At 34.3% G+C, this 24,403-nt stretch overlaps 1 protein-coding gene across 5 annotated transcripts; it reads left to right on the top strand.

Annotated features, from left to right (window-relative positions):
- The first annotated feature begins 239 nt into the window (after nt 1-239).
- On the top strand, nt 240-14,948 carry LOC130052305 (vacuolar protein sorting-associated protein 52 homolog). Of its 5 annotated transcripts, XM_056156778.1 has the most exons (20): nt 240-435; nt 1,135-1,204; nt 2,193-2,245; nt 2,742-2,817; nt 3,030-3,097; nt 3,725-3,838; nt 5,404-5,465; nt 5,710-5,860; nt 7,566-7,666; nt 8,120-8,252; nt 8,546-8,603; nt 8,778-8,911; nt 9,407-9,562; nt 9,654-9,772; nt 9,997-10,120; nt 10,931-11,134; nt 11,301-11,327; nt 12,486-12,663; nt 13,177-13,295; nt 14,626-14,948. In XM_056156778.1, exons 1-20 carry the CDS (start codon nt 433-435, stop codon nt 14,770-14,772), a joined length of 2,097 nt encoding a protein of 698 aa, XP_056012753.1. In that variant the 5' UTR covers nt 240-432; the 3' UTR covers nt 14,773-14,948. The 5 variants fall into 5 exon arrangements, with proteins under 5 accessions (XP_056012753.1, XP_056012754.1, XP_056012756.1 ...); XM_056156779.1 differs by lacking the exon at nt 11,301-11,327; XM_056156780.1 differs by lacking the exon at nt 3,030-3,097 and having other exon boundaries at nt 266-435; nt 2,742-2,828.
- The last annotated feature ends 9,455 nt before the right edge of the window (nt 14,949-24,403 follow it).

Raw genomic sequence — 24,403 nt, forward strand, 5'->3', positions numbered from 1 at the left:
TAGAATTTCTTAAACTGTTTTAAATTTCAGAACATCAGGAACAACTTTGAAGCATCCGCGTGGGTTAATTTTAAAAAGCAGTTTTCTCAATATTACCCCATCCCTTGTTTTCATACAACCTAGACATTTATAGGCCTATAGGTTTTAGTTAAGGTGAACGATCAGTTTTTCATCGAGAAATAAAATATGCTGATAGATCATTGATTGCCATATAGATCGAAATGGTAAGAGAACGAGTTGCTTAAATTTTAAACTAGTTCCCGGAAATGCGAAAATTTGAAGACTAGGTTAATATCTAGTCAGTGGTCAGTGACAAGTCACACTGACAGGAAAGTTTGTTATGTTTTTATTAAAGGGATGTAATGATGTACATCTCGATCAAGATATGAATTACATAATCATCAAGCATAAATGACTGATTAGGGATTTGCGATGGTAAGAATGCAAATTCAATATTTTCATATTTTGTATACGTTAATATGATTCCTATTATAAAACAGGTTGGAAACACTTCCCCTATAGCTATAGCGAGATATTCTCGCTAAAACACGATTATCCCTCTCAAGCGAGAGTAAATATATCCCATACAACCTAGAAAAACACCCGTGGAGTACATCTGTTCGTGTCTCATGTGAAAAGAAGAAAAAGTGCTAAAATGTCTGATATTTATTTCTGCAAATATACTAATGAAAACAAAAACGCTCACGATGTGTATTGGATTTCAGACTGCTTCCCTCTTACGCAGCAACTTTGATATGCAATGTTGTGAATTTCATAGAAAAATTCGCATCATGTTGAGTGTTAATCTCAGCGAGATTCGTCAAGGCTGGATATTTGGACTGACGCCTCTTCCGAAGAGGCGTCAGTCCAAATATCCAGCCTCGACGAATCTCGCTGAGATTAGTTGAGTGTGTGTCGCACTTTTTCAGCGTTGCACGGGATTCACCATTATTTTCAATAAAGACGCCAAAACACCTGTTTATGGTAATGTTTACTCTCTCACTAAAGAGGGATAATCACGTTTTAGCGAGAATATCTCGCTATAGGGGAAGTGTTCCCAACCTGCTAAATTTCTATTGCTATACACTTGTACAGACGTATGTTTGCTTCAGATATGTAAATTTTATCTTTTAGGGGGATATTAATTTGAATTTAGGAGAACTTGATTTGACATCAGAAGATTTTTGGTTGGATGAAGTTGACGGTAAATGCATCAACTGTACATGTACCTGAATTTATGACATTGAAAACATTGATGTATGGTTTTTTTAATAATAGTGGCAATATCACCGTAACCTTGCCATAGCATGTAATCTTTGAGATGGTTAGTGAAGAAAGTATGCATTGTCATGATTGTGCTTATGATTAGAACATGTGAAATAAGAAAAGGTTTTATTTGTTGTTTTATGTCGCGTTCCAGAATTTTCCACTCATAGAGAGATGTCACCAGCTTTAGACGAAGTACCACAAATTCTTACCTATACGTGGTGCTTATAACTGTGACAGTGAGGGTTCTTTAATGTGCTTGCTTCTTACCTATACGTGGTGCTTATAACTGTGACAGTGAGGGTTCTTTAATGTGCCAAATCCTACTGTGACACACCAACTCGCTTCGCAAAGAAACACTCTCTACCTAAGAATACCTATATGTTAAACGTCTTAACTTTGATGCGGTACTGGGATTGAAAATTAAATACCCTAACCACTTAATCTTGGCCTAGATTCGGCTCAGCTGAATGTTTGGACTGACACCTTCACCGAATCTTAAAGCAGTCCTTCATAATAAATGTCTGGAAATTTACATTCAACGTCAGTCGGTTCTATCAATTAACTGTTAAACGAACTTTTTATCACAATTAGTTTTGCATTGCTTACCATCTAGGTATGAAGATCCCAAAATAAAAACATTAGCTGAATTTTCTTTTCAAATGAGGACTCCTGTGAAGGAATTGTTTATCTCCAGATACTGAAGAGTTCTTATAGTCTGTTTTTTTTAAAATTAGTGATCTGTAGTAACTGCCCATACCTACTATATTATGTATATCGCTGATATTCTCCAATCCATTAAAAACCACATGCACATTCCATTCTCTGTTTTTCTTAATTTGTACCAAGGGTTTTTGAACCACTCCGATCCCCATTTATATGTACACAAAATACAGTACCATCAGTTTGTTGTTATTACACTTCAGAGCACATTCAGAAGAACTTGGAGGATGAAGTAGTGCAGGACGCTCTTAAAAAGGTAACACTTGTGTTATGCTGGCCTTTTCTGTTTGTTTTAAGAAAATGTCATTGGGTCTGATTGTCCTGTGCTTAAATACAAGTACCTTGGATTCATTTAGATTAATTTTAAACAGCTGATCTTTGGTCATCTCAAATTTACCAATATGGTGTATGTGCTGTAGTTAATTGTCTGGTTGATATGACATGAAAAAGTCTTGCGGAAATACAGAATATATTGTTTTCGGACTGTGATTGTTAACTCAATTTTGAATTTGATTTTTCATCAAACTGGGAAAAGTACATGTATAGCTTGTAATGTGGTCAAATATTGGCCCATGAAAAATGTAGAAAAAGTCAAGTCTAGTTATCATATGGACATTAGCTTGCAGATACAAATATTTTGTCTTATAATGGACCAGTCATACTCAAATAAAAAAATAACACATATGTACTTTGAAAAATACAACCTTTTTTTACATTTACTTCTACATCATAAAATGTTTGATATTCTTCAGGGCACCGATTTAAGAACATATGCCAAAGAAGTTGAAAGAGAGCTACTGGATGTGGAAAATGCCTCAATACAAGATTGTATCCTTCTTGTGTGTACATTGTATCTCTAAATATTTATAAATTTGTATTGGATCTCTCTAAAATCTACTGTGAATTTTAACAATCTCAAAAAATATACTTGATGAATTTATTGAAGATAATGAATGAATGAAATTGATACATGTATCAAACATTGCTTCAATTTTTTTTTTATGAATAAATCACATATTTCATTCCTAAATGTTCTGAAGATATTAAAGAGAGTGGAAATATTGCTAGTTTACACAAACAGATAGCAGCATGTGACACCATACTAGAGGTAGATTCTGTCAATTATTGTAAAACTATATATTTTCATTGATATGCATAATGGGTTATCACAACTATGATAATGATGTCTTATGAGGTCACCTAACTACCATACATATCCATAATTGCTATTAGATTATTGTTACGTACTGGAATATTGTGATTTAAACATTGAACAAAAATGATGTTTCACAGTTTGAAATGAACACCAGAAGTTCATTCTAGATTTTAGAATATTTTTTTACAGAAAGTTTGAACTATTTTTGTTGCCAGTTAGTATTTATTTGCATCTTACTTAAACTGGGAAACACTGAAATTTCAATAGCATTAAGTATTCATGAAACATTTCCCTTGACAATGTTGTTTAAAACTGTGATGACTTTAGAAGAGGCTATTAACAGGAGAAACAGTTGATTATGTAATACATGTAAATGGAAAATTTAACATTCTGTACCGCAGTTGAATATTGGATTTATTCTGCTTGTGAGACTGCATTTTGAAAGGCAACGTTCATTCATGTTTTGCACACATGGAATAATGGGGGGAAACTGTCCTACAAGTGTATGAATTTTATCTAGTCAAAAGATAGTGCAGATAACTGTTTTTTTTCTCAAAAATTGAAATGTTTGTATGATAGAGGATGGAGGAAATGCTAAATGGCTTCCAAGGAGATCTGAGCAGTATCAGCAGTGAGATTCAGACCTTACAGGAACAATCTGTCAGCATGAACATAAAGCTCAAAAACAGACAGGTGAGACTATCTATATAAAAAAACCCACAATGTTTACCAGAGTCAGATATTTAAGCCAATTTTTTGTTGCATGGATGCTTACTTACTTAAGCTTTTTGCTCCTAGAAGGAGCATAAGCCATTGACCATACCCTCCCACCTCATCCAGGCCATTAACAATACCCCCCCCCCCCCCCCACCTCACCCAGTCTTGGGGTAGCTCTCTAGTTGGTTCCACTAGTATTCCCCTTGCACAACACTCCTTTGCCAGCTGTTCTTTGGTCTCCCCCTAGGTTGTTTTCCCTGTGGGTTCTACTGAAATGCCTGTTGATTGATGTAAGTTCTGGAATTTATTTTAAATGTGTGTCCAATCCATTGCCATGTCCTCTTTCTTATTTCTATTGAAGGTTTTTTGTTCTTTCCCATAAGGGGGGGGGGGGGGGGAGGGTGTGACTGCTCAGGGTAAGTTTTAAACATTAGATGCCCCATCTAATGTTTAAAACTCACCCTGAGCAGTTGTTAATGAATGGAGACTTGTAGCTTTTTTATGAACCATTTAGTTCACTGGGTTTCAGAACCATAAAGCAGTGTTGGAATTAAAGAGGCTTATCTAAGTTGTCTGCATGATGTTATTTGCTTATATGCTGCTCTTGCTTTTCAAATTTTAATTTTGATGTCAATGCCTGATCCTGTTACATGGTTAACATATGAATTAATCTGAAATTTGATAATATGATAGTAATACAGTGTAATGAGGTCTGTATTGCTGTCTTTCCAGCATATGCATTACCTCTGTTGTTGCTTCATACATATGCATTACCTCTGTTGTTGCTTCATACATATGCATTACTTCTGTTGTTGCTTCATACATATGCCTCTGTTGTTGCTTCAGACATATGTATTACTTCTGTTGTTGCTTCATACATATGCATTACCTGTAACCCCCGTTGTTGCTTCATACATATGCATTACTTCTGTTGTTGCTTCATACATATGCTTTCTATGCTATTTTTAGAAACAAAAGCCCTGGTGACATGTTGCATCTTTGCTGTACACCAGATTTTACTCTCAGATTGCAAATCAGATGGGCTCCATTTACATGTATAACTGTTAATTGTATAACAGTATATCTTATTTTTCCATTTTAAATAAGTATATCTGGAATGTCAGCACCTATCTTGACCTTCCTCAGTGCCCTCTCACAATATGTAAAACGGAAACACAAATTTAAATTCCATTCTTTGGCTTGTTTCCATACTGTCTCCGGGATTACTATCACTGTGATGTTCACACCTGCACTTTTACCTACAAGTCAGGTCATTTCCTTACATAGGACTCCTTTATTTTTATGTTTTATGGGAGGATCATTTATTTCTAGTTCCATGGGGGTGATTTGTTGTAAGTAAATAAAGCACACAGTTATCACCAAAATAATTACTGCTATATCATACAACAAATGTTTTTTTTTTTTATGTTGTTATAATCAATGATCTATATTGGTATCAAAAGCAGTATTGACCAGGCACATTCAGTGTTTGATTTGTCATTGTACAGCAGTATGTCAATGAATTGTCTGTCTGTCTGTAGGCAGTGAGGGGAGAACTGAGTCAGTATGTGGATGAAATGGTGATACCAGAACATATGATTAAGTAAGTTAATGCATGATTAAGTAATTAAGAAGGCTATTATTTTCAAATGCCCTAAAACAAGTGCATCTTCTTCAATGCCATAACTCATCATCAAATGAATACCCAGGAGAAGACCTACATATTCAGTAAAAGACACAGCAGAATTTCCATATTTTCTTGAAAAGAATATCCGTCAAGATTCAATGTATGAAAGGCAATTGATGGATCTTTACATGTGTGCAAACAGAAATGTTTTTGTTTGCAGTCACATACTGGACACTCCAGTGACAGAGAGAGAATTTCTAGAGCAGCTTCACGAACTGAACCATAAGATCAACTTTGTTAAAGAACAATCCTTCAGAGATGCCAGGGCATGTCATGATGTGAAAGATATTCTGGAAAAACTGAAAATTAAGGTTTGTGCTAAAATTGAATTGCATACTGAGTTACTGACTACTTGTGTTCAGGAATGAATTTTCTCACAGAGCAAATAACAAGTTTTCACCCTTATGTCTCATTCACATTTTTTCTCTTTCACACATCAATGTTTAAGAGATAAATGTTGTTAACCTGTAGAATACAAAGTTTGATGCTTTACAGACAAGTACTTCACTGCATTATTCAACATAGATGTTGGCATGTGTCCTTGTACTGTGTGTAAATCGTAAACAAGATGCCTATTGTCTTCATTGCTCACCTGAATCACCTTGCATTATTTACTGAGAACTGCTGCTTATTGAAGTAGCACACATTAGTGGTTTACATGTAAATTTGAAATTTTCCACATTGGTGTTATTGAAAATATTTTTATGTCCCCAGAATGAAAGATCAAGGGGCATATTGTATTTGGTCTGTCTGTCTTTTCACAACTCTAACCTTGTGTGTAACTTTTGAACTTTATTATGTAAATCATGTATTATTCGTGATAACTTTATACATGTATCTGCATAAATACATGAGATCCTGCGAAAGTTTTCATGGATGATGAGTTACATGTACTTGTGTAGAGTTATACAAACTTATTATAGAAAAGATGGCTTTCATACATGCAGAGTTTACACATGCAACAAGATGCATAACACAAAGCTGACCATTTGAAATGTGATTATAATACTCCGTTCAAAATAAAACTAAGTTTTAAGATAAATGTGTGAAATTGTTTTCCAAATTCTTTTTTATACTGGCATCGCAAAGCACACCATCTATAAGTAAATCAGAGTTGTCTGTCCCTGCTTCAAGAATACTGATCCTGATTCTTGCTTTAAATTCCAGGAATTGCTTGACTTGTATTGGTTATCTGAAGATTATTTCAGATGGTTTTTTTATACTTTCAGAAATTAGTTATGCTATGCATACTGACTCTGGGTATAAAATTAAATTTGTTTTAGAGGGCATCGAGGTGTTGGCAGCAGGGTACTAACTAAACAACTAATGGATTTTTATATCTTTCCAAAGAACCACTCAGACAATCATTATTGATTAGTTTTCACACAGTTACTAGTATTCCAAAAGGATTCTTATAGATTTTTCATTTTAACATGTCAATGATTTGTGAAAAATAAGTCTAATGGAAAGATACGATGTCTTTATTTTGTGGAAGTAAATCTCACAAATAGTGGTTTACAGCACTTAAAAGAACTGAGAGGTGAAAGCTATATGAATAGGACTTTGTATTATCAAGATGATATTGGCACAATTGTACTGGACCATGGTTTGAGGCATATTAATACATGTTGAGATTTTCCCCCCAGACTTTCCTTTGTACATTCCCTTGCAACATTTGGAACCTATAGTAAGGAATGTGGTTGAATCTACACTGTAAATTTTGTCGTTTCTGATCCAGTGATGCTACAGGATATATTCAATGAACCCAGCACACTTCTTTCTGTATTAAATTATCATAAAGTCCTGCATTCAAAGTACATTGTAAAGATGCCCTTTACCCCTATAATACTCTTATACCAGTTTGCATGAAAGTGACTCATTGGTTCCTGAGAATCTGAAAATGTGAGAAGTTGATAGATATATATAAATTTTGATCAGAAAAGCTTAGAAGATATTTTTGTCTACAAGAGCTGAAATGTCTGATAATGAACATTGATCCTATTTTGTTTGTTACAGGCTATTTCCAAAATCAGAGAATTCTTAATGCAGAAGATCTATTCCTTTAGAAAACCAATGAGTAATTACCAAGTCCCACAAAACGCTATGCTGAAGTTCAGGTTTGATTCAATAAATATATCATTTTAAATTATCAAGGTCACATGAAATGTCCTTACATGTGTTTTATAGCTGTTCATATTTTATTAAGATTCTGGGAAATGCTTGAGTTATCTCTCTTTGACAATAGATTCACATATGGCATGTCCTTATGATATTATTGCTTCAGAAGATTTTATATTTCAAATAATATGTTTTCCATATACATAATTTTTTGTGAATGATTGTAGATCCATTATTTGTAACTGTAGGGTAAAGTAAGTAGACTGAAACCAAACTCCATGCAGTATGGTCATCTGTAATTTCACACATAAACTTTGTAAATGAATAATGTTTACTATGTACCTATCAGGAATTCAGTTTTGTATTACATGTATAACTCTTTTGTTGAGGAGAAATCCAGAGCTTAATTGTCTCTCTCATTTAAGTTTGCATTCAATCTTTGTTATTGACAGATTTTTCAATGAGTTCCTAATGGCCAACGAACGACATGTTGCCAGGGAGATTCGTGATGAATACCTAGACACAATGTCCAAAATTTACTATTCCTACTTCAAAGGCTATCTCAGTCGGCTAATGAAATTACAGGTCAGTCAAGCCAAAAATAGCCTTTGTCGCTAGTATTCCTGCAATTATTAACAACTTTTAGCTATTTTACAGAATCAGATATGAAACTTCATTAAAAATTTTGGGATGCATTAAATTTACAAATGCATGTACATTTACATATCTGAAATCCTTGTAGTTAGAAGAGGAACCACAAAAATTCAATGCATATATTGTCAGTGTATAATTGGAATACCTAAAGTTTAGATATGAAGCAAATTTTTTTTATATCAAAGATGAAACTCACTACAAGAATGCATTTGTGTAATTTTCAGTTTGAGGAAGTGGCAGACAAAGATGATTTGATGGGAGTCGAAGATACAGCTAAAAAGAGTATCCTTTCTGTCATTTATCTTTTACATGGATCTCTGATAAATCTGTCAGCTACATTTCTGTCAAAAATGCACACATTAAGGTTCCACATGTATGTAAAACTAACATATATTTTTTAATTATCTATCCACTTTGTTCAGTAGAAGACAGTACATTTTCTTAACAGTTGAATAGGTTTCTTTAGTTCCAAACCAGCCTTGAAGAATCGGTCAACGGTTTTTACCCTTGGTAGTCGAGGGGAGGTTTTGACGTCACGATTGGAGGAACCTATCATTGTTCCTCATGCTCAGCAAAAATCAGAGACAAAGGTTTGCCATATTCTCTTTAATCTCAAAATTTTACAAAGACCATGTAAATTTAGAAGATACTGATTAAGAGACAATGCAGTTAAGTTGCTGTAGAGGCCACATTTTGTATCTGTTTATATCCGTAAGATTCACAAACATCCCTTTGTTATGAACATTCGTCACTGTTATTCAGTCATTTCATTAAAACTCACTGTAGAACATTGTGAATGTGTTCCCAATGGAGATTTGCAAATAAAAGTCATGAAGAAATGATACACAGTAGTTGAAAATACATTTGAAATGGAATTATGTGTGTGTTTAGTGTATTTTTGAGTGAGAAATGCAGAACCCTAGGAGAATGCACATGTTAATTCTTTGAGAGAATATGATTCTGTACATTGTAATGTGTTTCTTTTTTAAACTTTAAACATAATCTTTTTACATAAAGTGTTATGCATGTATACAGACCATGTGAATACATGCTGCAAAATTTGGAAACCTATTGATTTATTACAGTTTAATTTTGAGAGTTTGTTCCGAAGTTTACACTATGCTTTGATGGACAACTGCTGCAGAGAGTACCTGTTCTTGGTGGATTTTTACATGGCATCAGGCACAGCTTCTCTGGACTTGTTTAATGCCATCATGGCAAAAACATTACAAACATATCTGGTATGTACAGTATTAATCAAAATGGTGTTTATGTGTATATATCATCATTTGATATTTCAAGCTTTATTGCTTTCTTTGTCATATGTTTCAGAAATCAATGGAGGAGCATGTGTCAGAGTGCTACGACTCAATTGCTATTTTCCTGTCCATACACATAGTTCACAGATATAGAAATTTAATGCACAAAAGAGGGGTCCCATCTCTAGACAGGTAAGTAGGGACCCATTTTTCAGTTCAGTGAATTTGATGCAAAAAAATTTCAGTGATCATTGAAATTTGTGTTATGATGAAAATGGTTAATACGGAGACATTATGAAGCATTATGATTTGTGAATGAATCAATATTTATGGTAAAGGTTAGGAACTCACTTTTATTACATGTACTTAGTCTCAAGTGAAAGAATGTACAGTACAAGTTTCATTTTGCTTTGTAGGTACTGGGACACACTCTTAGGAATCATGTGGCCTAGGTTTGAAACCATTTTACATCTGAATATAAATAGTGTGCGGGATGTTGACCCTCAGAAGTTTGGACATATCGATAACAGGCCACATTACGTAAGTTTCACAGTATCAGATTTTTATTATCTGTACAGTGGTAAAAATTAGTATATGTTGTATTCCCCTAAAACATTGGATAGTCTGACAGTGTTACGCCGTTCTTTACACATTGATTTTGACTGCGGATTACACCATCTATCTGATCAAGATATAGATTCATGGTGGGTGTGACCAGTCAAAAGAAAATGCTTACTTCTCCTAGGCACCTGGGCCCTTATTCACAAAATATCTTACGACTAAGATGGAAAAAAGAACTCTGTTTGATAATCAAATACCGAGCACAAGGTCATAAGTATGTATTCAACTTTTATAAACCATGGATGTACTTTACATATTAATTAAGAAAGTCTATAAGAAATGAAAAATAAGGAAATTACAGTGTTTGTAAATTTTGATCTTAGTCGTAAGATATTTTGTGAATATGTGCCCTGATCCCACCTCAGGTGTGTTCAGGGGTCCATATTAGCCCTACTCTTAATTTTGTATTCTTTATTGGAATTATGAGATTGATCACCGTTTGTTATCTTCCCTTTTTCATAATAATTATAGACAAAGTTGGAACAAAGAGAGTTGTGCTGTTGGGAAAAAAAACCATCAATTTGTTTTCCTTAGCAAATCAAATGTACATTATGATAAAAAGCTGACACATTTTGTGTTTATCTGAGCTGAAATCGAAAGTATAGTTTTCTCTGTGGATCCTAAATCATAACCAATCTGCCAGTGATAAATAATTTAAGGGGGGGGGGGTTGTTTGAAAGTAGTGGTTTCTTATCTATGTAAACTGTTTCCACGATCATGAACTTGTAGATCACCAGGAGATATGCTGAGTTTTCAGCAGCCATCGTGGGGATTAATCAGTCCTTCCCTGATGACAGAGTGCTACACAATCTGGAACAGTTGCAGACTGAGGTGGAAAACTTCATCTTGAAGATGGCAGCCGAGTTTCCTCTGAGGAAAGAACAACTCATCTTCCTCATCAATAACTATGATATGATGTTAGGAGTACTAATGGTAAGGCTGGATGATTTTAAGAAAAATAATCAAGTTTGTCGCATTCATTACATTAAATGATTTTGCATTTAATTATGATAGCACTGTTTTGTTCTAATATACTTTTTAAAAAAGAAAACAAAGCTTTTGTGTGACATTGATTGATTGATCATGATTTATGATTTAGCATGCATCTGCTACTAAGTTTAGACAGGTAATATTTCTTTATGATATATACTCTTATCTACAATTACCTATATTTTTACCCAAGAAATGCTTGCTTCTACATTCAGATTACCCTCTACATAATTTATGGAATCTACAGACATTTACATTATGGTACATGATATGAAAAAAACATGATTATACAAGTACATTAAATTTACTCATATTAAGTTATGGTTCATTTATCTTGACATATTCTTTTATGTGAAATATTGGATGCTCCTTGATCATTGACTAGTTGCTGTCCTCTCTGCCTTTCTTCACAAATCCAATTCCTTATACAATTTTGACACTCAAATATAAAGGCCCTGTGTTGTAATTAATGATAGTGATACAATTTATAATAAAATTGTATACCCGATACATGCACATATTACAATGAGTAGTTTAATGCTCTATGAAGTAAAACTGGATTTTGCCCATTATATTATCTTTTATTCTTTCTTGTTTGGTAAGGTCACATGTACACACTCATGTGATACAGTATATAGATGTAGATGCTTGAAATTTGAAATTAAAAATTCTTTACAGACAGTATCTTTGTATGCTGTAAATCAAAGATAGGTTTTAGAAATCTTATTTTCATGGGTTTTTTTTTTTTTTTAATTTACTATTTAAATAAATACCGAGTTGGCTTTTTGCATACTCAAGATAAAATATAGGAATACATTACATGTGTTCAAAATTATGGTGCATACAACTAAAAGAATATAGTAATGATATTTGTTTGGGCCTGGATTGAAGTTTGTTGGTTCCCCTTATCAATTGAACCAGAAAAAAAATGTGCCACTTCATCAATATGATTTCTACATTTCTCATGGATTTGCTTTTTTTTTTATTTACTTGTTTTTAAGTATGAGATCTTTGCTGGAACTATCTGCTGAAACAATATCTCTTGGTAAAAGTACTTTGTCTTTGTCAATTGAATATTACAGATAATTTATTTTATACATTTTCTGTACTTTGTCTATTGAATATTACGGATAATTCATTTTATACATTTTTTGCCAAAAAGTGAATCCCTGCTTACATACTGATTGGTAAAAATGGTGGGTCAATAAAGGGAAACAATCAATATTCAAATTAAGGCCTAGGATAGTAAAAATAGAAATCTGGGTATAAAAATGTTTTTGCTTTGGTTTTCTAGGAGCGAACAACAGAAGAATCGAAGGAATCTGAGAGTTTTAAGGAACTGCTGACTGCTCGTACTCAGGAGTTCATAGAGGAAGTCTTGTCACCTCACTTCGGTGGAATGATCTCATTTGTTAAGGACTGTGAAAACATTATTGAGAGGGCAGGAGTGGAAGCACTTAGGCCAGATGAACGTATGTACTTATTTTTACTCTATTTTTTGGCAAATTATGTTATTTTCGTATGCTGGAAGTTTCCAAACTAGAACATTGACTGAATTTGCAAATTCAGTCAATGTTCTCTAGTTTGGAAACTTCCAGCATACGAAAATAACATAATTTGCCAAAAAATAGAGTAAAAACCTTGAACACAGTTTGGGGGGTGGGGGGAGAGGGTTGGAACAGCTCATTTGTCTTTCCATCTGCATGTTTGTCTGGGTGTTGACTTTGTAATCGAGAGTGCTCATACTTGACATAAAGGTTGCTTTTGACCAGAGAGTGTAGCAAAAGTATGTGAATCAAGTCATTCATTCAAGGTGAGATATGGTCAAGTTTGATTGTGCCTCATGCAAAAAGATGGAGGGAAATTATTGGTCTTGGTATAACAGTTGAAGTTTGTTTTCTGAATAGTTTAAAGGACATATTTAGGAAGATGATTAAAATGTTAAAAGTAAATAAGTATTATTGTTGCGTATCATTTATTTACAGGACGAGTTCAATCTATTGTACGTGGATTTAACAGCGATTGGAAAAGAGCTCTAGAACTGATCAATGGGGATGTAATGAGAGCATTTACCAACTTCAAAAATGGCACCCAGATTTTACAGGTAATGAAATTTCCTATTAACAAGGTCCAGAGATGATGTAATACTTCTTTATTAATCTAGATATCATTTTACTTTCTTTCTCAGGTAAACATACCATAAATCACTTTTGCTAGAGAAAATTTTCTCTTTTACTCAGTTGATTCTAACAATAAATTGTCTTTGATGATTTAATCATTGTGTTAATTATGAAATTTTAATTAACGGGTACATGAACACAATCATAAATTTGGCATTTTGGAAAAGAAATGATATTCAAGTGCACTTTTGCATTTTGTATGAAAATTATTAGTTATCCAGGTCAAATCAAGGGTGTGGAGGAATTTATCCTGGGCCATGTTCTACAAACACTGAGGCTGCAGGCCAAATGGTGTATGAAATGCAACCCAGGGTAAATCCTTGTACACACTGGATTTGACCTAGATAACAAATTTATTTCCCATGCAACCAAATGATATTATATGTAATTATTTAATGATTAAAATCAGGAAATTCATGTCAGATATTTTACGTGTTTTACAAGGCAGGGGTAAATAACATGACATCACAATACATTGAAACATGACAAATGCAGTTTAAGGAACAAAAAAAATTCTTTGTGTGTAGATATACATTGCATAGCGACGTCACTTTATTTATCCCTGCCTTCCGCAGGGTGTACAGACATTTTACACATGTCTTGTTTACCAATCAGAACTAGTCTTACAAGTTACATACGAAATAAACATGTATATCCTTGCTAGATACAGCTCCTCATATCTAGTTTTTGTTTTTTCAGTCAGTAATAAGAGGTTTCAAGTCCTGATACAGCTAAAAATCAAGAACAAATATGATATGAGTAAAGACTACATTTACATTTCCAATGTTTTTGCCTTTTATACATGTATAGTCTTTACAAATTGTAATGGTAGCCATTTTCTTGTGAATGTGTTGCAGTTGTAAGCAATACATATATGAATCTTAATATATATATATATATATATAGTATGTCTATTTTAACGGCTAGGAATTCTGACAGATATGGAAGTACATGTAAAATAAAAATTTAAGAAATAAATTTCATTTTTGAAAGTACGCGAGAGTATGAACTGCAATGCATCATGCTTGCATACATTTCATGAAGCACTAACACATTTCATGAAGCACTAACACATTTCATGAAGCACTAACACACCGACGCGAAGCGTTGTAGTCCATACTCTCATGTATTTTCAAATATTAAGTTTATTTCTTTATAAAGTATATTTCATAGCGAGTTGGTTGTACATGCATTCTTTTAGAGAGTCAATGATTGAGTCAAACTTTTTGAATGTTGAAAATCTTTTTATTCCAGGGAGCATTGACACAGCTGATTCAATATTACCACAGATTCCAGAAAGTCCTCGGACAGGGACCATACAAAAATATGCAAATTAGAAATGAACTCATTAATATTCATCATGTCATGGTAGAAGTCAAAAAATATAAACCAACTTTTTAGAAGTGAAAACCTGTGATGAGAGAATGTCTTGTAGTGTACACGTGTGCAATTACACGTACATCCAAATGTAATTTGTTACACGTTTCTGCAGTGCAATATTTTAAATGGAAATACATGATTTACAAGAACATACATGAATTTGAAATGTACATTCCTAATAAATTATCAGAAAAGCCTGAGTACCTCAGTAGAATGTTTCCTGTTTACCAAGGTTATCAAACACAAGGTCATGTTTTCATAGAACCTTAACAAATGTCACTATAGAGAGTAATTAATAATGTTAAAGATATCTTTATTTTTATATGTTCAAGGTGCTTTTCAATTAACTAAAGACCTGCCATATCAAAGGCAAGGAGTTAATGTAGCATTATCCTCTGAAATGGAGATTTAAGGAAGAAATCTTGAAGGCTTGTCCTAACATGGTGCACAACAAAAGCTCATTCTGAGGGAGAGACAGTGTCAGAAATAGCAATCATTTGTCACTCAAATCAAACTCTTGTCAGCCAAAACATTAGAACAAACAGAAAATACCTGCTTATCAGTGTAAGTGCTAGATGCCTTGTTTTCAAGTGACTGTTGGACAAGTAAATTGGCCGACTTGTTAAATTTATGGTGAAACGCCTTCCCCATTAAGGTTATGTAACAAGGGCGGTGAACATTAGTGTGGAATGGCTTGTGATACCGAGTGTAAACAGTGCAGCTGAAGGCCATCAGCAAAACATACACAATTCTGTCCTGGGGTATATTCAGTTCTTGAGTTCCCTTCTGATGATAAATGGATGATATTGCGAGGGAATGGTGACGTGTTTTCACAGTCATACACAGTAATTTACTCTGATGGAGAGGACCAGACTTGTTCACCTTTGTCCATCCTTCACTCACACATATCCATATTTAGATATAAAGTACCTACATTTATAGTATGTTGTAAATCTATAGGAGCCTCCATGCATGATTAATTTTATCTTAGATAAGTACATGCAAGTGTGGGAAGGGGGGTGTCTTTTCACCTCTCTCTTATTTTTAATGACCTAATCTACTCCCGCCTATATAGTTTAATGTAAAATCACCCAATCATGGATATGTGTCAAAACATCCGCCAATACAAAGTGAATTATGGTAAAGATGACGACACCAGAAATCAAGCCCACAGAATCTGAAATATTCTTTCTAAATACACAATTGTTTGGGAGATATTTTCTATTGCTGAACAAATGCAAAAGTTTTGGAATTGAATACATTTACGTTCAATCTAATTAAAATTAGATTGATATACGTTTATTCACATTAATAGCATTTAATCGCAAAAAAAAATATTGCCGTTAAATGCAAAAGGTTTTGCATTTATTCGCAAAGTTCACTGGTTTAATTGCAAAACTCTGCGTTTATTTGCAATAAAAAAAAATGATTGGCTGGAATAAGCTTCCGTAATCATTTGATTATTAGTAGCATACGCATAATATCACTTGTACCTGTAATCGACAAACGGGGAAATTAACGATCAACTACAAACATTTTGAGGAAAAGGCGTCACGTTCTTGTCGGCTGTTGCAAATTTAATGACAGTCGGCTTCATCTTGGTAATATGTATCCTTTGAAACAATTGCAGATCTATATATGCCTCATCGGCTTCCTATAATTCTCGAGATGGACGTTAAACAATATAAAATCAATCAATCCTTTTGAAAGCATACATGAATTAATAACCACCATGTTCCGAGAAACATGCGTCTGCTGTTGCTACATTGAATATAGAATTCAAGCTAGAATAAATATGGTCACTCCAGAAAGTTCCATCTGTATAGCTAAATGCAATGATATCATATTCACTACTCGAGTTTTAAAGGAATGTTTGACAGGTCATATTATATGGCTTCCCGTAATCATCCCGGAAACAATTTCATTCCATAGAAAGTGTGCTGTCCGTGAAATAGAACTTATACAGCGTGTATCTGTCAGTATATGTATACAAGATACTCTCATACATATACATTCATTTTTAACCGGGGGGGGGGGGGGGGGTAATAAATACTTGATAAATATCCCTCGTATTAGAATATTCTGGCTGACATCGTTGCGAAACTTAAAATAGACAAATGAATTTAGATAATTTATTTATGACTTTTTAAAATTTCAATGGATAGCCATTGGGTCAACGTGTGCCAATTGCAAAGATAATTCTGTACTTTATCATTTAGTCATTGTTGAGATAATGAATAAATTTTGAAGAACTCTTCATGTCAATTTTAACAAAAAGAAACAAACATGAATGTGTTTTGGATAACCTTTTGTCTCTTGGTATGCAGATTCTGTAAAAGAAGACAAATACTAATAAACTAATTCTGGATGTAACTAGGTTTATACAGACATAAGATTATAATCAATGTCATCTTCACATTCAAAATATGTGATACTTGTGTGTTATTGTAGGTTTTAATGAATTGTTATGTTATCGTGATATACATGTATATCAATGAGAGAGAGAGGTTACCACTGTTTTTGTGAATCGGGATTTCAAATGTCTTGCAAGGTTTTATTTTGCTTGATTACTTTCTACTTAAAAGTTTAAGGTTCCGATTTCAAAATCTTATTGTAATCATCGTTCACTTTCCATCCATACCAGTTTTCTATCCTCTTAGCTGATTTAACCAAACTTGACACGGAGTCCCTCAAATTACTCCCTCCATGAGGAAGCTAAATAGGAAATAGTTAAAACCATCTTCTCTAGCCAATGGATTCCGATATAGACACTCTTGGCCCGTGAAGATTTTCCTGAACATCAGATACCTTTTGAATAGAATTAGTTATAGCTTGTCAAAATTATTTGTAAGCTATGTATCGCAGTTTTCCAAAAATGGGTTTGACATTGTGTTGAGTCGCATGTCTTTCTGAAGGAGAAACCATGATCTGTAGAGCTTTTATTGGGAGAGGAAAGCTCGTGTTTCTATGTATGCTGTGTATTAAAAAAGAATGTTAACAAAAACACATTTAAACTAAAGCTTGTCGACAACCAGATTGTCCTTTATAGAATATGAATAACTGATACAAAATTTATTGGTTTTTAATTGTCAAAACAACGTTACTTAATTTGTAAATCGTGTGTCTATCACAAGATATGGATAATGGAATGCAGAGTGTTTAATGAAATTTTCCTCATACACCATCAATTATATTCCCCGTGCGGTTTCAATCAACGCCAAATAAACTACATGTACATATCGTGTTAATTACACTTTAGAATAAGATTTCCTTCCCCATTGGAGAAAAATTCGGGTTGACGTAACAGGGCAGAAATGTAAACTATGGTAAAAATAACCGCCAATTCTACGAATTTTTTACGAGGGTGACCTGTATTTACCAAATATCATGTAAATATATATGAGAGTGAAAGGTTTTACTAACCCTAAGTATACTGTTTCAAAATGGCGAAAAGAAAAATAACGCCACAAAAACAAAAATCAAATAAAGAATGAATTAATGAATATTCTGAAAGACTTGGGATATGAGATAATTTGCCACCATTACTACACCGAGGTGTGTTTCGTAGGGTGCATCTTAGTGGTCTCTGGTATGTCACTGAACTCTGTTGTTCGACTTCTTTCTCCGCGTCGAAAGTTCTTGGAAAATATCTTTTTGCAAATTCCACAGCAGATATTCCGTACTTGACGTAGAAATATGACGTAAATAATGGGGTTAACGCCGTGATTCAGAAGCAGTGCAAAGCTTGAAACCGTGTTCATTGTTATGTAGTCTTCCGTTTTCATCTGAACGAGTCCGTGGTGATAAAGTGAAAGGATAATCCATGACGTCACAAACGGTGCCATACAGAGCACTTGCACCAATAGGACGAGCGTTACCACGAACGACAGTTGTGACGTCATTCGGGCAAAATTGTGAGTATCTTTTCTCCACATATTCCAAACGAAAATAAAATGCAAGATAGTGATGGTGAAAAACATGACGGAAAATTTAAACGCCATGACACTCGGTTCTACGTACTGTAGGAAATTTCCTGGAATTGACCCATGTGAGATTTGAAAGGTGAAGATGCCATACCCGATATTGATGATAAACGCGACCAGCCATGCTATGCAAGAGTAGTGTATAATTTTCTTGGGTTCAAACTTTCCCTGGTATCGAAACGGATAAACTAGAAGGATAAAGCGGACTATTGCCAATAGTACGTTATGTGCACAAGAACTGTCCAGCGTAAATGCGGATATTATGATAGCAACATCAAACACTATCCCCTCGACGTCATACCACAAGAGGCAACAGTATATCAGGCGAATAATGATTGCCATGAAATCGGCAACGGACAGACATCCAATAACGGCAAACATAGGCGTGTGCAGTTTCTCTTTCTTTAAGACTGACGTAAAAATGATAGCGTTACCCGTCATACCCATCAACGTCACCAAAAGACCAGTCAGCAGATATACGTCACGGTAGCGATACATCCCAGATAACGCAAAAATGACATCATTCGTTGATGTCTCAGGAATCTGGCTAGAATTATTCATATCTTCTCTGCAATGTACGATGGATCTGGAAAAGCCGGTGTTTGGCAGAACTCTGGGATGTTTTCTTGGGTTTTAACAAAGACTGTTAACGAACAGAACATTTTGTAGTCAAGGAACAACACTTCCGTTTGATGTTTAATTGAAAGAACAAGAAAACAAGGTGACTGGGCTATTTTTGAACTTCCCAGATCATGCTACTTTACCGATATATTATATGCCTCAATGTCTTTCAGATGAGAGAACATTTGCCATGTTTTGATCGTTTGATGACTCGTTGCCGGACACACATTTGACAATAATTGTTACAAACAAATCCAACAAGTCAATATGCTTTTTTAACATTTTTCACACTTGCGTCCCAAGTCCAATATCATCCGATTCCAGTGTTACTGCCGTTTTAAAAAAAAAACATTATCACTTTTTGTTGTTCATTGGTTATAAATGTTTTTCAACACTTCTTCAGCTCTTCATCAGCGTCCAGACGAAGAATTCTATTTTGAGGAAATATAATGAATTGCCGCACAAGTAAATGGATGTAGATTATATACACCTGTCGTTTATTGTCGGCCCCCAGGGAGATCATCGTTTTGCCGTGATTGGTCCGACCGCCCTTTACAGTATATTTATATAAAATTCCAAAAATATCGTATTGGGTGGTTTTCATGCAACATTAAATTCTTTACGAGAGAGAGAGGAATTGGTATAAGTGCATATATATGCACCTGTTTTCCAGTCGATAGGAGGGGTGTGTGTTATGATTTGGTGTTTAAAAATCGGGATAGATTATGATTATCGCTGCGATATAATAATAATGTCAACAAATAGTTTTTAATTTTTGGTAGCTATTATAATTTCGGTATAATAATATGGGGGCACGCCACGGCTTTCCATAGATATGTATTCAATCGTTCTTTTTATTGAAATGAAATACAGTTTAAACTAATGTTAATTTCTGTGCATCCTCGATAGAATACAATAATCTTGTTTTCTCTCTCTCTCTCTCTCTCTCTCTCTCTCTCTCTCTCTCTCTCGTAGTATCTTTGATAGCACTAGGCATACCTCCACGTATGCAATATCATTTTAATAATCTTAATGTACTCCATAACAACATTGTCAGAAATTTAGAAATATCATCTGCAAGCTTTACAACAATAAATCATTATTTCTACGTAAAGCCACCAACAAGGAATTTTCTTACTCTGTGTTCAGCTAGTAAGTTCAACTGGTATTATGCAATTTTCAAGTGCTTAAACGTGTCAAAATGTCGTGAATTGAAATGATGAACAGATACAAACAGTAAGAGTTGCGCATCTATTTCTCAGTCCAATATGTTAGATTTTATTGTATACATCTAAAAACCTTTCTGAGGATTTCTGTCCGTCTACTTTTAAGAGCCCGTCTGCCAGAAAACAGATCAAAATTCTCAATTTTACCAATTGTGAAGTAAATGTTGTGAAATTTGTTGATGCAATTTTCCCCAAAAAAAATCTTTGTTATAAAATTTTTTATGACAAACACAAAAAAACGTACTCATGGACGGTATTTATTCTTATAAACAGCTAGATTCATGGTATATTTTCTAAGAAATCGAAGTAATTCCATGTTGATGAAATATGCATAAATTTATAAAAGTTTTTATGTTTTGAAATACGTATCCTTGACGCCTTGAATCTGTAAATTTTGTAGTTTTCCAGCCCACTTTTGTCTACCTCGTGACGTAGATCTATCGTTCAAGCATGTAAAAATATTTTAGATAGAGTTTTGTTTTGTAAAATATTTTTAATATTTGCAATAGATAATTGTATTTAGATAGTTTTGTGTGGTTTTCTAACAGACTGATCCTTAAAAGTATATTCAAAATCCATGATATTTTTATCTTTTTTTTAAAAATTGAATATATCTTTTTCTCGAGTTTCAATATCTTAATAGAGTTGTCGGAAAACAACAGAGCTCACCGTATAGATTAAATAAAATCATAGAGACTATGGTCACGAAGGTTAATCAAGCCAATTTTGAACCGGTGGTCATGTTACCGAGAACATCTTTTACATATATCTATTCTATCAAAATACCATAACAAGAGGTCCATGGGCCACATCGCTCACACAAGAAATTATGGGCCTTTTAAACATAGAGCACAATATCCTACAATGCATAAGGAATCAAATTGACATATTGTTCCCTTGTGATTCTTTAAAGGAATATTCTCGCATATCTTTCCCTTGTATTTCTATGTAAATAGTGGAGCCTCTACCATGGCCACTCCTTGAACCACTTTGTACAAATTTGAATCTACACTACATGAGAATGCTTCCAAAATTTGATGCACGAAAATTTTTATGGTTCTTGACATCTTTGACAAAAATCCCTTTTTATTCCGTGTAGTATTTTGAACCCCTACTTGTACTATGGCCCTGCGCTGGCACATGATACCACGATGTGAACAACTTTGAATCTACACCGCATTAGACTCTTGCATATTGATTTAGCATGTTGTACCCTGGTGGTTCTGAGAAGATGGTTTCCTATATATTCCTATTTAAAACATTGGACCTATTCTGTTGCCCACCCTGAATCCAGATAAGAATATTCATGAAGACATGTGCATAGTTTCAGTTTCTTTATTTCCGTGAGCCATATGGCTCATTGGATTCACATACATATCAACTTGACTTCTTGAACTCCAGTGGTTCTTCAGAAGATTTTTTATGGAATGTTCATATGCGATTGAACCCCTACTGTGGCCCCACTCTGACCCCATGGTGCGAACAAACAAATCTACACTATACACGCTTGTGTATTAATTTGACAATCTTAACCTTGGTAGTTCTTGAGAAGATTTTAAAAGAATTATCCTATGTAAAACTTTAAACCCATCTTATGGTCCAGCTAATGTAAAACTTTAAACCTATCTTATGGCCCAGCTAATGTAAAACTTTAAACCTATCTTATGGCCCAGCTAATGTAAAACTTTATGAACAAACTTACCAGTACTACAAGAGGATGCTTAAATTGCATATTTTAAACATATTGCACTCGAGATGTCTTTAACTTGAAAATTCACCATTTAAGGGATTGTTCATACAGGTTTTGACCGGCTTTCCTGGTTTCACTATTTTCCAAATACAGTGTATTTCCCCTTGGACTCGGGGGGGGGGGGGGGGGGGGGGGGACACCCTTCATATATATATGCTTTGACGGTATTAGGGTTCCTAAAGTCTGATGGTTCCTGCAAGAAAGTCGAAAATGTGAAAAGATTAAAGAGACAAGCAGCGAGGGACAAACTCCACCAGAAACACTCGTTTGAGCTCAGGTGAGCTAAAGCTATAATTGTTTGGAGGAAAGATGCATCATGTATTTTACCTTAAATACATAGGCCATAAGCAGCATTTATATCATGTATAGTTAATATAGTTTCTTGAAAAAGGACCATTTTAACTTTCGTTCCGAGAAGCTAAAAAGTAATAATTATACTTTCAATTTTTTTTTAAAACTTTATTTAAAGAAAATGATGAAAATCCCAAACAAACATTTGGCAGGAATTGTCCATAGCTAGGTGTGTTCTTTTATGTGGTTAGAAAATGTTTTGTTTATCGATTCTAGAATCATCCGACATGGAGTGCGTTAAAAACATTTGTGGGAAAGACAAAACTTCACCGTCGGCGGATTTGACAAGCGACACGCATTAATCAACAGCTCGATTGCATTCCATTCACCTTGACGATTGTCAAAAGCAACTATCTGTTTTGATATTAATCAAGTACATATAATTCAGAAGTACCAAATTACATGTACTTAATTTACACCAAAAGAAATAGTTTAATGATATCAATAATACTTGAATTGAACATATTTTGACAAAAACATCAACAACAAAAAATTAGTCACAAGTTCAAAAACTTAGCCTTCTCCCATTACAATGATTTATAAAATTGCCTTATATTATGAGTAACCTACAATGGATACAGAGGAATACATTTGTGTTTCTAGAGTGCGTAGGTAGTATTGTTATTGAATTTTAGAAAAAAAAAGTACATATTTTCCTTGAGAAAAACAACCACATTCATTTAGAAAAGATTGAATAACCTTGAAACATTTTGTACATCAGAAAGAGAATCATTCCACCAAAGCATTAACAGCACATCTATAATGTATAATCATTCACTGATAGTAGTTTCACAGTGGCGATGACTTCAAATGACACGTTCAATTACACGGGGAAATGGCGACGAAAGTCAATACAAGGGGAAATTCAAATGAGCAAGTAACACCTTTATCAATAACGAATAGTAACATAACTTTTATCAACATTTGAAGACTTCTCACAGGAAGAAATATATACTAAAATGGTAATTCTACGTGCGATACTCGCCGACAGAAGCAGCTAGAGAACACTTGACACAGTTTTTTGGAGGTCGGGAAGTTTTTTTTTACTGAAAACAGTTAACCTCGCGGTGTCCGCAAGGTGCACTGCTGGCGCCACGGGTTTCACTGGCTGTAAGACAGCAAAGACATCGTATGTATAAATCGATGTTTTGCGATGTTAGAAATTTCGAATCCTTCATATTGTACAACATACGTAGTTCCTACGTTAATGTACAAGTATCAGCTCTGATGAAAGGTGAAGATAACGAACGTTGATCAATCTCATAACTCCTATAAGCAATACAAAATAGAGAGTTGGGCAAACACGGACCCCTGGATACACCAGAGGTGGGACCAGGTGCCTAGGAGGAGTAAGCATCCCCTGTCGACCGGTCACACCTGCCATGAGCCCTATATCTTGATCAGGTAAACGGAGTTATTTGTAGTCAAAATCAGTGTGTCAAGAACGGCCTAAAATCGTTATGAAACAAGTCAGACAGGATTTGACCTAATGATAGGTTGCATTGTCAAACTAGATCATTATAACGACCATTGAATTTGCGAAATGCTGACTTTCAACGAGACTGTTGAAACCCCTGCACCATCAACTTGTTCATCAGTAGCCTGCCTCGATTTAAAAACTGATCATACGCAGAACAAGTTTTTGCGTATCGAATCAGTTATGAGATATATAAACACCTACATATGCAGGTGATGATGGAATATTGCTACATAAATATGGG

Source organism: Ostrea edulis, chromosome 2, assembly GCF_947568905.1.
Source record: "Ostrea edulis chromosome 2, xbOstEdul1.1, whole genome shotgun sequence".
In the NCBI taxonomy this organism is placed as follows: domain Eukaryota; kingdom Metazoa; phylum Mollusca; class Bivalvia; order Ostreida; family Ostreidae; genus Ostrea; species Ostrea edulis.